Genomic DNA, 15,068 nt, shown 5'->3' on the forward strand with positions numbered 1-15,068 from the left:
CTGAAACATGAATCAACTTTCCTCCTAGTAACAGGATTAGTCAATATAAAGACATCCCTACTTCATCAGAACACTGTATGATAACTTTATGCTTATTCTTGGTGAAAGCATCCACAGAAGAAGTTACCTAAGGCCACTCCAGTGGTCATAGCCTTGATTGGAACATATGACTAAGATGATGCCTGTTTCCTTCCATACAAGTTATGGTAAGAACCTGTTCCACTTGGAACAAACATTAATTTCCCTATATTTGTTCCTTTTGGTAGAATTTTTAATATGGTGGTAGCCTTTTCATGGCAGTAGGTTATCACAACAGCTAGCAAAATTAGAACTCCAAACCCAACAAAACCAATGTTATGGTAAACTGCTAACTACTGCTTTTGTAGGCTTATAAATGCCTGATTCTAGCACAAATAAAGCTGAAGGCAAATTTGAAACAACTGTCATAGCTTCAGATCCACACAGTGAAGAGCCACAAGACATCACTTCAAGCATGAAACACACAGTTCTGGGCAGTTAGAACCTAACGTCACAAAGTGACAGTAAACTGACACGTGGATTGTCTGAAACAGTTGGAAAGCTGTTGAGAAGGGCATTTATTTTTCACTTCTGGTTGCCGCACTTTACTTATACTTTTTCACAACTTAAAAATACCCCCAATCTTTTGATACTCCCTTTCTGCCTTGAAACAAAAGTGACGACTCAACACTGAAGTCAACAGTGCAGGCTCCAAGAGGAGACACAGGAGGTGTCTTCTGCCAGAAGAAAAGGTTCCATGGCACTCAAAACCAATGCCTGAAGTCTCATACACCATGTACAGCTGCACAAGCGTGAAATGAGGGAACAGCAGGTGATGCTAACCTTGAGGTTCTCAATGGAAAGGTCACGTAAACAGACTTCTGCAGCTACCAAGATGCTACTATCAGAAATGAAGAGAAGATAAGTGCAAGAATCCACATTCTTCACTTGGGGGGGGGGGGGGGGGGGGAAGATAATATTTCTTATCAAGAGCTATTTTCACATTCACTAGAAGGCAATTTTTGCCAAACTAAACATGAAAACAGATCAGGTCTTGCAGTCATTGCAACTCCACAGGGAAATGGGGGGGGAAACCTATGAACAGCTGAAACAGTGAACTTTCTTCTAACATCGCTCAGCTCAGTGTTTAGAAACAGAAAAGATATCTGCAATCTCTGACCAAAATATCAGCACCAATTGTAGTTCCTGATCAGCAATCAGGCATCTTCGTTAACGCCAAAGGTGCCCTCTTTTGGGCAGCACTTCCAAGAAAGCACCGTTTACAGGATACACAGTTTGATAGTTTTACTGAAGCTGTTTCAGAGAACAGGAAAGACTTTCTCACCACTTGTGCATTTTGGTAGTAAGAGTAAGGCACAATCCCTTTGGGGCTACAAAGCTGTTCCTGTTTTCAGATCACAAACAGAAAACTTAAGTGACCAGTTAGCAGCAGGGATTAGTTCTTATACGCTTCACTGGAGGACTCCGGTGTCTCTCGCAGATTAACAAACAGCCCTTTGGGCAATGAATTGAGACTTCTGGCTCTAGATATTCTGCCTGTCCTACCAAAAATATCCTTTGGAAAGTTATTTATTTTTCTTGGCTGCTAGAGAAGGCAATTAAAATAAAATCAGCTATTTCAGCCCTTTGTTCCCTGCACACCTTCCTTCAGCTGCAAACCTGCAGGAAGGCTGGAGGGGAAGGAACCGACAACTGAAACCCAGCTCGGCTCCCTCCAAAGCTACACAGAAGGAGCCACACTATAGCTTCTTACCTTGAAGAGGTCTCATTGAGACCTACACCCTTTCTCTCCAGTGACCTGCCTTCTCCCGGAACAGGGGCTCCAGAAAGAGTGAGTGCTCGGCATGGTTCCTGCAAAGCTCAGGCAGCCACCACCCAGAACAGCCTCTACCTAGGCACACCAGTAGTGCATGCCACGGAAAATCAGAGGCCGCCTATTAAATTTCCATTTGCTGCTTAAACCTGAGATACCTCTGCTGTAAATTTTTGCTGTCCCAGCACCACCAGCCAAGGAAATTCAGCTTTTTCCAAACTTGGTTATAATGCACTTCAAAGTTTCTAAGCTGTAGCTGTGTTTAGCATCCAACCCAGGAATGAAGAAACACAGGTTAGCAGCAGGAGCAGCTTCCGATACATCTTCAACTACAGAGACAGTACCAAAAACTCACCAGAGACATGAACAAGATGCTGTGGGATCACGGCAGAGATCTGTTTATGCCACTGTACGTCAGGCCACCTGCACGGGCTTCACTGTATTTCAAGGAATAGTGTTAAGGAAACCGCACTGTTGTTAATGTAAAGCTGTGCTGCCAACTGAAGCTCAGGGTTTCATCCAGCCACACTGAACACCAACGTGTGCTAAAAGCATCCCACCATAATAGCAACTTCCACCACTAAATTTCTACCACATAAGACAATCCCAAGGCCATTTCTTAAGCGGAACATCCGGAAGGAACTTCCTGAGATGAATCGGCTCCATCAGATGAACCAGGTGTGCACTGGCAGAGAGACACCATATACTGTTACACGTGAAGCTGAAGTTGTCAAGTTAAGCGACCACTTTGATTACACAGTTTCCAACACAAGTGGTCAACACAACAGCTCTTCGGAACTGCTGGCTGGGGAGCAATATGAGGAAATGCAAATAAGTCTCTTGCTCCTAAAATAAAATGCAAGCAAGAACCAGCTGCATTAGATCCAATTCATTTAAAAGAACACAAGTTACAAAAGCCACTTTCAAAGAAGGGTAAGTTTAGCTTATCTCAAAACAAGGGATGCCTGCATACCAATTACAAATACAGGGCTAAATGAGACTTTCAGGTCCCAAATCAGTAAGTGAGCAGTTTAACAACAAAAATGTTTTAAAACAACAGTAATGTTTCAGTGCTCTCTGTTCCTAAACAAATCTCATTCTTTCACTGAACTACTCAAAACAAAGGGATAGCTTTTAAGGCAGTTACAAGGTAAGAGCAAGCTTTAAAGGGGATGTTTTAGTAGGAAACTAAATGGTAACTAGAAAGGAATATTGGTTTTAAGTTTCTTAGCCTGACTATTTAGGATGACTCTAAATTCAGAAAACGAGGAACCAAATACTACTAATGCATGCAACAGCTTTGAAAATAGTTTTTCTCTCTAAAGGCATCCTTTAAAAAAAAAAATGCATTTTTTTCTTCTTCAACCCTATTTATTGAGCCCCACAGGTCACTTAAAAGTTACGAAAACACATTACAGGACTGAAGAAGACAGACCCAGAACGGACATTATTAGAGACATTGACTGTTTAGACAGTGAATATGTCAAGGTGCATTACGTTGTAGACTGGCTGTAAAAGACTACTGAAGAGGCAGAAAGTCTTAATGGAACACTGCGAAAGACATAATAGGCAAGTCTGATACTGAAGTGACTTAACTTTTACACAACTTAAATAACCCTTCTAGTATGCTGGGGCTGTATGTTTTCAGATCAAGTATGGACTCTACTGCATGCAGGAGAACTACCTATTCCCCATGACCCTCACTTGGTACTTAAGTTTTCATAAATGTCTACAGCAGATTTCTGTACTGAAGATGAAGGAAAAAAGGTGACAGCCTAATCTGGAGGCAACATCTAGCTCTGCTTCTCACTGTCTTAGGAATGAAGCTACAATGAAGATCTGGTGGCCCCCCGAGGTTACCTCACAAGCTCCCAATGATGAGCTCTAACTTCTATTCTTAAATCAAATACAATTGACTTTGGACAACTGATCTTCTGGGAAGCCACAAAGATTGCCCGTTTGCGGCTTTTCTTGGGAAAACATCTCTGATTGCTCTTAGATTTCCCAGCACGGTAGAGGGCTCATCTACACCGCATGGGTCAAGTTGAGTTGTTCAGCTTGTAGACGACATCCACAAAGTATTTTACTCTGTACAACAAATCATTCCAACCTTTGGAAGTCAATTTTAGTTGATGCAAGAATTCAGCAATGATCAACCCATAATCAACACTCTTGTGGCAGCAACCAGAATCGCTCACCACATACCCAGGCCCTCAACCAAGTCATTCCATTCACATGTCATTTCACTAACCAAATAATTACACATCTCAGAAATCACCCCCTGCACCCTTTCCCTTCATTCCAGGGAAGTTTCTATACTAATGGGTCTTCGTAGCAACAGCTCAGGACCAGTGACTAGCATGTAGATACTGCAGTGTCACAATGAGATGCCTGATTTTGAGTTCCAATGAAAGACACCTTTTGTTTTGCCCACAGATATGGAATTTGTTAATTTCCAGGTCAGGAGAAAAGTTCAAAGGGCATAATCCCAACATGCTTTCATGCTACCAGGGAACACAGGCTAAATAAAATACAATACAATGTTATACCCGCAAGTTCCTTAAAGAAGTTGACTGCATCTTTGTCAACTGCACAAACACAGCACTGCAGATTCTTGTAGACTCTGGCCTACAACTTTTAAGGTTGCATCAGCCTCAGATGTCTGGCCACATCTCACCTTTTCAAAGCCAGGGACTAGCCTTACTCACAGGCATCACTGTCCAGTTGATAGCACTGTTTCACTAGCATTACTATTTCCCAGATTGCCTGGGTTGCTGTGAGCAGCTTTTTAAACCACCGTGCACCCACAACTCTGTCACACTAACAGCTCGAGGAGCATACAGCCCCAGCAAAGGCTGCTGCCTCCAGTAACTCCAACCTTTCTCTAGCAAGGTTCTGTGCTAACAGTGGGCACCAGCACCTGAGACGCCCAGTACAGGCACAGCCTTTTCAAGCGTAGGGAGCCAGGAAAGGGAAGAAGACATCTCTTCTAGGCAGGATGGAGCAGAGTCTGATAACCTATTGTTTCAAATCGACACCATGCATCTTTCTGAAGAGTCTAAACAACATCCCCTCTCCTTCCCTCCCTCCAGGAACTAGACACAAAGTGCTGAAAACAAAAAAAACCCTTCAGCCAAGTTTCACACATTGCTTAATCAGTAAGTCTTATCCAAGCTGTTGGAGGCTAGCTGCTCATCAATGCATTTTGGTGCCCAGATGGATAGCTCTATTTAGCAGACTAGCAAGTGGGCTCCCACAGCGCTGATGCCTTTTCACAGAATACAGGCCCATGTTTTAGAGCTAAGAGTTCTCCTCGACTGCACGCACAGTTGAGCTTCATTGCCTGAGAATACATTTATACCCATGCAATTTTACAGTTACAGTAGAACTCTCGTGCAAAAATATAACTGTCCCAGTTGCAAGGTAGTATACCTTTTATTTATAGCAAACAACAGATGTCCATACCAACCATCTAAAGAAAATCTGGACATCACATCAATTCTTGGAGGGGCTGTAAACAACTGGCAGGTCATAGATGTCTTCCGGGCATAGTTCCAAGGTGGCACTACTGTTTCTATTTGAATTCAAAGTGTATTTATTACACTCGAATCCCCGGAGTTTTTGTTTTTATTGTGGGCAGGCATACGGGATTCCTAGTCAATGCTGTGTTTCACAAGGCAGAGTCTTATTTGATATCATGAGAACATCCAGCTCTTGTCCTTGGGCCACATCTTTCAGCAACTGGGATCATTTCCCATCAGCATTTCCCCATCTCATCTTTGTGGTTTGCAACTTTGCTACTTGAGGCTTGGTTGCTTTCCTATCTGAGTCATCAGACAGTTCCAGGATTGTCTATGGATAAGATGATCTGACTTAAGAGTTCTCCAGGACCCAAGCTACTTCATGAAGGAGCTTCAAGTATTTGCAGAGGACCCAGCTAATGGCAGTGAAATAGTACCTCCAGGAAGCCCAAGTGTCACTTCCTTACTTTCAAGACAACTCCTACTGCATTGAAAAAAGCACTGAAATTATACACCACACCCTCTTCTAGTTTGCTGTGTACTCCTAGTATTCACTAGAGTCAAATTCTTTAAATAGCAAGTTAGGTGCTTGGCACATTGCAGCCATATATATACAGCACACAGCTTTATAAGGACCAGAAGGTATGCCAATACCCTGTACTTACCATTTCTAGAACACTGTGAGCTATTAAGCTGTTACAGAGAAATCTGAAACTTATGGAGTGTTGAACTATAAATCTTAATTTTAAACCAAGAGATGCTAAAATAATAGCTGGTGTCTTGGTAGAGTGCTAATAAAGGACAAGATCAGCCCCCTTTAAATCTCTGTCTCCTTTACATAAGAGGAGAATCAACTCAGTTAATACAGATTAATTTCACAATGGGACACTTGTTTCCTTGGTGTTCACATGGGGGCCAGTAGAAGCTTGAATTCCACTTAATTTCCTCTAAAAGTACATATTCATCCCTCTGTTGGATGGATTTTCACTTATTTCAAAAGGGCAAGCAAGGGTCTAACACTAAATTTTAACACTGATTACCACCTTGCTCTAAGTGGGATGAAGCAAACAAAAAGTCTTGCAGAAGACAGCAAAACCTTCATGGAAGTATTAACTTCTGTCCACATGGATATTGTGGAAACTGTCACCAAAACTGTGTGACATTTGTCAAGTGGCTAGTATGCAAGCCATATATAAAGGTGTTCTGAATACATTTACCCCCTTCAACACACACCATCGGCTGTCCCAAGCAGACTGCCTGGGAATACAGCACCAAGCAGTCAGCTGGATCCAACTTCGAGGGCTCCACTTGAACTAGATGGCAACTGCCACTTGGCAAGCTGCAAGTGAGTCTTCAGGTGTTGTGCCAATCAGGGCATGCTGTTTCACTCACTTGTTAATCTAGCCTGGATATCCACACAAGGAACTTTAACTTCCCAAGCAACTCCTAGGAGCAGCCAGTACTAACAAAGCCTCTGCCTCCACCAAACTGGAAGCGTGCGCTAGAAGAAGTCTGCAAACACGAGCTATGAAAACCAAGTGCCATCATAATATCTGACTGTTCTTAGTTCACCAAATTACCCCAGTAAGATCACTGAGCTTCACGAGTTCTCCAGCCTTAACGGACCCTAGACTTGCTCATTAGCAACAAGGATCTTCCATCTGCTGCCATTTTTACCCTGCTTCAGTTGTGATCAGAGACTATTTCCTCAAGACGCTGGTGGAAAAGATCCGTTAGTGGACTTTGTTCTAAATGTGACCCAGATGGCAGAACAGACCTTAATCCTGACAATTTGAATAGCAAGCCACTTAGAAATATCTATTGTGATCTCTTCCACTCTGCAAATCATATACATGTTCCTTCTGAAATCATCATAGTTTTCAGAGAAGTAGCTTCACGCAAAAAGAATTCCAAAAAAAAGTATTTGCCTTTGGATTTTTGTCTAAGTTGTTAGGGCAGTACAAATTATTCATCTCTGATAGGTATCAGAAGCTTTGCAACTTAAAGCAAAACTTGCATATAGAACTGTAAAATGCAATCCTACCCACTAAGCACAGCACAGATTTCTACCACATGGCATGACAAATACTTGGTTCTCTAAGATAACTCAAAAAAAAAAATCTGGTATTGCAAACTACTCAAAATAACAACTCGAGCTTACCTACTTTATCAGCATCTTTGGGAAAAGAATACTGAAATATAATTAGTATTTCTTCCAGCTGTCACTTGTGTGTGGATGATGCTATTTTTACTGCTACAAGCTGAAGGGTCCTTTAAATACTGCAAAAGCAACAGAAGTCAGGCTTACGTTCTCTCACTTCTAAGGATTAAAAAAAGTTTACTATTCACCAATCTGTAGCTGTAATTCTTTGCAATACACTCCAATTGATTGTAAAATCTGAACAGCATTTAACATTAATTTTACTGAGCATCGTATTTCAGTGCTTCAGTATTCAGAATGCATCTGTGTTTTTTGTGAAAACCGTAAATCTAGAAGTTAGCTTTACATCTTCTGCCAAGATTTAAATCTTAATTCCCACAGCACTGTGCATTTAATGATATGAAGGCATTGTTTTGCTAGACACATTCAGTCCTGAAAGCAAAATCAAGTTCTACAGAGCAGCTGAAATTTCTACTGGTTACAGCGGAAGACATTTACTCACTATTTTTTAAGTTTGACTTAGTTCCTCAAGCCTGCCAAAGCTTTGCTGATCACTCCTCAGAAAACAAACTTGACTGGTGTCATCTAATGTGAAGAGAGAAGTTTGCAAACAATCCATCCTGATAAATGTGCTAAACAGAGGACACTATTGGGATACAAAAGGTTGCAACCATGTATTATTTGGCCCCTACTGGTCATCGAACAGCACAAGTATTATGCTCAGACTTCATGACATTATCAACATCCAGAAAGTGCTGACTTTGAAGGAGTTTCTAGGGGTTTTTTTTTGCTATTGAAACAAGAAATCTTTAGATAGCCTCCTCCTACCCAAACATAATATAAACTAAAAAGTATTTTAAAATCAGTGCTTCCTCCTATTCCAAAGTGAAGGACCAGATGCAAATATGAAAATATCAAATTCCTCATGCAGTTTTACAACTGAGAAACAACAACTAGAACATGAAGAGGGAGATACAGAGTACCGCACTTTAGAGGTATTAGGCCAACTTCAAAAGCAGAAGGCAGCAGCATCCAGGCATTTACCAGCCCTTACCTCTTCAGGTTACCTTAGTTTATATATACAATTAAGAGAAACACGATGAAATCAGGCTCCGTACCACCCCAGAGCAGTTCTGGGATACCCGCATCAGCTCTCTCCCTCCCACCCACCAGTGCCTGCATGCCGACTGCCTGCCTCTGGCCACGCAGCCCTGGCCACCTGCCACGAACAGCGGCTGGGCTTTCTGAACAGCTACCCACCATCAGCCGAGATAAGCCGTAGACAGCGGCAAACCTGCCAGGGACAAGCCAAAACATCCAAGCGAAGACAACCGAGCTGCAAAGAGAAACCACGAACCTGTACCTGCTGCCGTTCCCCTCCAAGTCAGGTGCAAAGGAAACTTTATACAGCGGCCATGCCTTGCACCAGTAAATTAAGGCAGACTCGGGGCAACTTCTCTTTGCTGACACCATACTTGTTCAGGCCCACTGGTGTTAGCAATAACGGAACACGTAAAACAGAAATACACACACCAGAGGCAGCTGGTGCTACAGCGAAGAGCGCCGGCAGCTGCTGTCAGAGCCCTGTAACCAGCAGCAGGGGCATCAGGTGAGCTTTTTGAAGAGCTTCCTGCTGTAAGCAGATCCTAAGGTAACAACAGAGGATCCCTAGCATCCAGTCAAGTTCTGTACTTTTTTTGTCCCTCCACAAGAGAAGCAGATACATTTGCTAATTGTCTTTTCAACGCTTGGCTCTAATGAGCATTCCAGGGCCAGAGACAGAATGAAAGCCACAAGAAAAGAAACAGAAGTGACAAAAAACTAAGTTCAGGAAAAGTGAAGAAGAAAAAAAAAAAAAAATGAGGAACAACATCCTCCTTGGTATTTTTATGCTCTTTTTCTACCCTCCATTTCTCCAAAGCAGTGTGGGGCCCAAAGTCACTAGGGTGAGCTATAGACATTTGTCATGGCCCATGGAAACCTTGTCATTCCTTTCCCTTCCCAAGCCTTTAACTATTTCCTCCTGTTAATAGCACAGCCCAACCATTTTTCCCCCCCAACATTAAGCTCAAGTTAACCAAGGACACAATTTCTTGTTAAACAGATGGGCCATGACATAAGACATTTGCAGTTTTGTAAGCATCAGCACAGACCACACAACCTGCAGAGCTCAGGACTGAGGCAGTACTGCACTCGCCGTGCTGGTCTGCTCTCTGCCAGTCCTGCAGACTGCTGCATGCAAAGCCTTCTGAAACGCTGCTGACATGTTCTTGTCAACAAAGAGGGCAATTGAGGAAGGGTCCCTTTGGTAGATCATACAAGTTCCCTCCATTTAGGAAGACAGCCCAACCATTCAGTCTAAGAGCTGATGGTATGTAAGGTCAAAACGCCACAACCAAACTTTCAAGGCAGAATCTGTCCAGCTGAAGGTGTATAAAGGACACGGTCCCCAGCTAGAGTCCTACTGCGTGCTAAAACCTCTGGTGGTGGCCAGCCATTAGCCAGGGGTGGACTTGCACCTCCTGACTGCTAGTACAGGAGACAGATAACCTGAGGGTGAAGGAGGAAGGCCTTAAGTACCAGCACTGGTCTTAACAGCTGGCTACTCAGCTGAAAACCGGCACTTTGTAGAGAAAAACATAGGAAGGTGATGAAAAACTCTTGTTACTCATGAGCAAATCTGGGTCCTGCAAGACCCGGAGAATTTGTGAATCTCAGTGACTTTCCTGGGTAACCGGGTAAAGTGACACTTGGCAGAGGGACAATTCATGCTCAGAGAGGTGAGGAGTCATACCTGGTCATCTGCCTTTCCCATCTCCTGGTTTTATTCTGAGCAAGAGGGAGAGGAAGGTAGAGATGGAAGAGAAAGAATGGCCTAAATCTGTGACTTCCATGAACCTTCGCTGCCCTCCAAACCACAGGGGCAAACGCAGCCCCCTTGGTGCCCTTCCTTCCCCAGACTGCTGCCCTGCAGAAGCACAGGAGCAATGCCTGCTCCCGGTCACAAGCAGTTCACCAGTACTTCAGGACAACCAGTAAGGGCAGTGCTGTCCAGCCTTCCTCAGAACAAGCCAGGTCAAATATCTCCCTCTGAAACTCAGGGAGAAGATGCTTTCTGTATGCATTTTTCCTAGCAGGTGCCACAGGTTGAATGCTGTGATTTTAAAGCCAAATGCATTCTCGGTTCTGTATTTTATACTGCACGGCTAGATTTTGCAATTTATTTGAAATACAAAATTTTCAAGCCTAAGAATTTGGTGGTTTATTCCACTTCCTTTTTTAAGGACACTAACACTTGTAGATTTAATGCTATCCATCTTACATTCAAATTTCTGAATGATTTTATTATTCATTAAAAATTGAATCCACATAAAAGACAGAAGTAGAATACTAACACTTACTCAAGCCAGAATGCACTTTTAAATAGTCCTTAGGACAATTATTTAGGCAAGTTTCCCTGAAACATTGATCCATTTGAAATATGACAGCTTCTATGCTCCTCCTGGAGCACTAGACTCCATGTAGTTTCTTTTAAAGTACAATGCTGCACAGTACCAGCACCCTCTGAACTTCCAATACAAAGTCTGCTTGCTTTGCTTCTTGTCCCAGGAGCAAGGAAAACATGCTGATGCAACCCAAGGGTAACGCTACTTTTGTTACACCTGCCTACTGCCATGATACAAATCAGATGGCATTCAGCAATATACCTCGATGTAATCAAACCCAAGCTACTAGGAAAACCAAAAGTTTTGCCAACTCGTAGTTCCCAAACTACAAGCAACTCGCATGAGCATTCACCTTCACAGGAAGATGTTTAACTGAATGCCAATACATTCCAGAAAGCCAAAATATTGACAGAAAACCTGAAGATCTGGAGGTAGGGGCCACTACAAAAAACCCTGATATATATCCATCACGGTTCATTTCAGAGGAAAGTTGGCAAGGATTTAGACTCATCCTTGACTGCTGATTAGCCAAACATTATAGCATCATGTGAGTGCTGGGAAATCTACAGTGAAACTTAGTGATTAAAGACAATATTTTTTTAAATTACATTAGCATTATATATTTCCTTGAGAGGTGCACGTCTTTGATAAAGACATGGGGGGAAAAAAAGAGGAAAGAAAGAAAGAAAAAAGGAAAAAAATGCAAATCTGTACTAGCAGCACAGGAATTAATGCAAAACCAGTCATCCTTTTAGTCAACATCCTACCTGAAAGTAATTGCAACAGATGCTCCAACAAAGGAACTGTCCTGGCAGGAAATAATTATAGCAACAAGAGCAATAACGTGATTACATATCTTGGGGTCTCGATATAGCGCGACCAAGACCAGTGGAATCAAAGTCACTTTCTTTTTTAAAAAGCATTTACATACGGCCTGACGGGGAAGAGCGGGAAGTTTAGAACCAACAGCACCTTCTTCCTCTCATGAGAAGGTGCAGGTAGGAGCCCCGGCCAACCCCCTGCTGCTACCCAAAGTATTAAGCTATCTTTATTAGCACTACGCATTTCCTACATTAATATTTTCTTTGCCGCTCTAGGAAGCGCATCCCTAAGTGTGGTACCTCTCCAAACTCTTCGTTTCCCACGTATGCTTTACAGAAAAAAGAGCGTTTCAAAGGGCAACACATAATGAAATTTCAACGTTACGCTCCGTCGGCAGGGTAATATTTTGTTTCGATAACGGTTCACATCGGCCTGGTTGTAACAGCGAAAACAACTCCCCCAGAACAGCTTGCTCGGAGGGGGAGCCGCAGCAGGGTGACTCGCACCGTACGTGGGAGTTAACTTCGCAGCCGCTAACCCACGTTCACGCTGCCCCGTGTTACTCCTTCAACCAAGTTCCACGAAAGCCTCAATCCGTCTTTTTCAAGTCGCACATGAAGGGAACTTGGCCGCTGGGTTTTTGGTTAGCCCTCCTGCTCCTCGTGCTATCCGGCAAAGTAAAAAGTTGCCTTCATCCAGAGACTTCCAGATCCATCCTCCAGATACGCCAGGCGCGCCTCAGATGCTCTAAGCACCCCAAGCGCTACGTGACTTAACCCATTCCCGTTTCCCGCGCCCTGCCGGACAGACAAACGCCCCAGGTCCCACAGGTTTGGGGCAGAAAAGCAACTCGCCCCAAACTCCGGGCACACCCGCGACGCACCCCCTCCCGCAGCGCCGGCTGCCGCTCCCCCCGCTCCTCGCTGCAAGGGCAGGGCCGGGGGCTCCCGGCGACGCCCGCCCGCCACCCCGTCCCCCCGACCCGCTCCAGGCAGCGGGCAGCGCGACACGCAGGCTAAGTCGCGACACGGGGCCCGGCCCGAAGCTGGGGCAGCGCGGCCGCCCACTCACCTGGGGGCAGCTGGAAGTTGGCCGGTAACTGGAGGGTGGCCGCGGGCGGCCCCTTCGGCGCCACCGGCCGCGGGCCCCCGGGGGCGGCCACCCGCGCCGCCAGGGCCCCCGCGGGGGCGGCCGCCAGGCGCGGCGGCGGCAGCGGGGCGGCGGAGGGCGCCGGGCCGCCGGGCACCTTGGCGCCGGGGCTGCCCCGCTCGGTCGCCGGGCCCGCGGCGGGGGCGCAGAGGAGCCCCGCGGGCGGCGCGGCGGCCGCCTGCTCCGGGTGCCCGCCGGGCATCAGCCTGACTGGGGCCGCCGCCGAGGCGCTCATGGAGGAGGAGGCGGCGAGGGGACGGGGGGCGGCGAGGGGACGGGGGGGGGCGGCCGCGTCGCGTAGAGCCCCGCGGCGCCCCGCAGCATCGCGGGCGGGGGACGCTCAGGCGCTGCCCCGGCCGCCGGCTCGCCCGCCGAAACACATGGTGGCCCCGCTCTGCCGGCTCCCGGCCGCCGCGCACGTGGGCCCGGCCGGCCCGGCCTCCCCTGCCGGCGGCGGGCGGGAGAAGGGCGGGCGGGCGGGCGGGGAGGGAGGACGGGCGGAGGGCGGGCCCACGCCGCCGGCGCGCCCTACTGCGGCGGCGCCCAGCCCGGCCCGGCCCCGCCGCCCCTCGGAGCCCGCCCGGCCGCGGCGCGCCCCCGCCCGCCGTGTTTATAGAGCCATGCGGACCCCCGCGCAGGCGCCGAGGCCCAGCTCCCCCCCGCCCCCGGCGGGGCCGCCCCTCAGGAGAAAGTTGGCGGCGGGCGGAGAGGCTCGGCGGCGGGACTCCGCTCCCGTCCCAGGCGCCGCCGCGAAGCGCCGGCTGCCCGCCTGCCCTCGGAGCCCTCATTGCGGTCGGCTTGAGTAGGTGAGGCGCGGGTGGCCACAGCCCAGCCGCGAAGCTGAAAGCGAGCGGGCCGAGCGCTGTTCCTCCCGCCGCGGCGTCCTGCGGCCCGCCTGCCCGCGCCAGCGCCAGCCCTCCGGCTCTGCCTGCGGGCTGCCCGGGTCCCGGGGGCTGCCGGTAAAAACAAAGGCGCTCCGGCGAGCGTGCGAAGTTCCCCATGTCGCGACCAGCTCAGGACCGGAGCTGAACTTGCTGACAGGCCGAAAAGGCGAAAGCAGCGCGTACCTGCACGGATGAAGGGGACGAAGTTGTCCCGTTTGACCTTCACACCGAGGGCTCGCTTTGAAGAAAGGCTGAGGAAGGGTGTGCAACTCGCCCCCCTTGGAAAGCGAGCGTAATCGTTATGGGATACATGCGACATAGCTTTTAAAAACAATTTTCACAGTATAACCGAAAGTTGTTGCTCATTGGATAGGGGTGACAGCATGACCTTCAGTAATTCTGTTCTGAGGTTTTTGTGTATCATAGCTAAGTTTGGGCTATATTTCAGTAGGTTTTGAGGCATGCTTACCCACATGCTTCTCTTTACCCGTAAAACTGTAGGGGAGTTGTTCATCTTTCCCAACTTGGCACAGCATAAGTGATTACAAAAACCAAGGCCTGGTGTATGGTTCATTATAGTGGTACAAAAAGCAAAGTGGAACAAAATGTTAAGAAAGAAAAAAAGTAATTTTCATTTTAATTACTCTTGTATTAAACATCCTTTTTGCCACTATGTTTTTCACGTAGATACGTAGACAAGAAATTCTAATATTTGAGGATACACTGAAAATCACATAAAATGTGAACAGAATGCAAAAAATGCTACAACTCTCTTTCCATGCCCTGATAGATAGTTCCATGCACTGCTGCTTACAGGTTTGTCAGACTGGAGGAGCAAAGGAAACACTCCTCTTTTTGACCATTTCCATTCACAACCTTGCTCGATTTCACAGTATTACTGCTTTAAAATGCTGTTAGCAGCAGCTGAAATGGCTACAGAACAGAAATCACTTGAGATGAGAACAGAAGGCATATGGCCACAGCTTAATTTCCAGTGTGGTCACAACACAGGCAGCTGTACCCTCCCAAACTCCACTAGCGGGGGTAACAACAGGCATGAAGATAAGTCACATGGACTAGCTGGATAAGTGCCTTCATCTTGTACATGCAAGTTCATTCTACCATGCTTTTACTTCTAGCGTTAACACCGGTAGCTTTAACAGATTGCGGAAAACGCAGCTATCACACCTCCATTTGCACCATACCAGGTAAGAAACACAGTGCCACAGAAGC

At 46.5% G+C, this 15,068-nt stretch overlaps 1 protein-coding gene across 1 annotated transcript in view; it reads right to left on the reverse strand.

Moving 5' to 3' along the window:
• TAF4B (TATA-box binding protein associated factor 4b) overlaps window positions 1-13,186 on the reverse strand; it is a gene marked incomplete at both ends in the record, with an annotated part of 75,179 nt that extends 61,993 nt beyond the window's left edge. Inside the window, one exon of the mRNA XM_082321789.1 lies at window positions 12,874-13,186. Coding sequence (XP_082177915.1) covers window positions 12,874-13,186 — 313 coding nt within the window. The remainder of the gene's footprint in view (window positions 1-12,873) is intronic.
• Between the last annotated feature and the right edge of the window lie 1,882 nt (window positions 13,187-15,068).

The sequence above is a fragment of the Platalea leucorodia genome (assembly GCF_965183815.1).
Source record: "Platalea leucorodia genome assembly, chromosome: 1".
Classification (NCBI taxonomy): Eukaryota; Metazoa; Chordata; class Aves; order Pelecaniformes; family Threskiornithidae; genus Platalea; species Platalea leucorodia.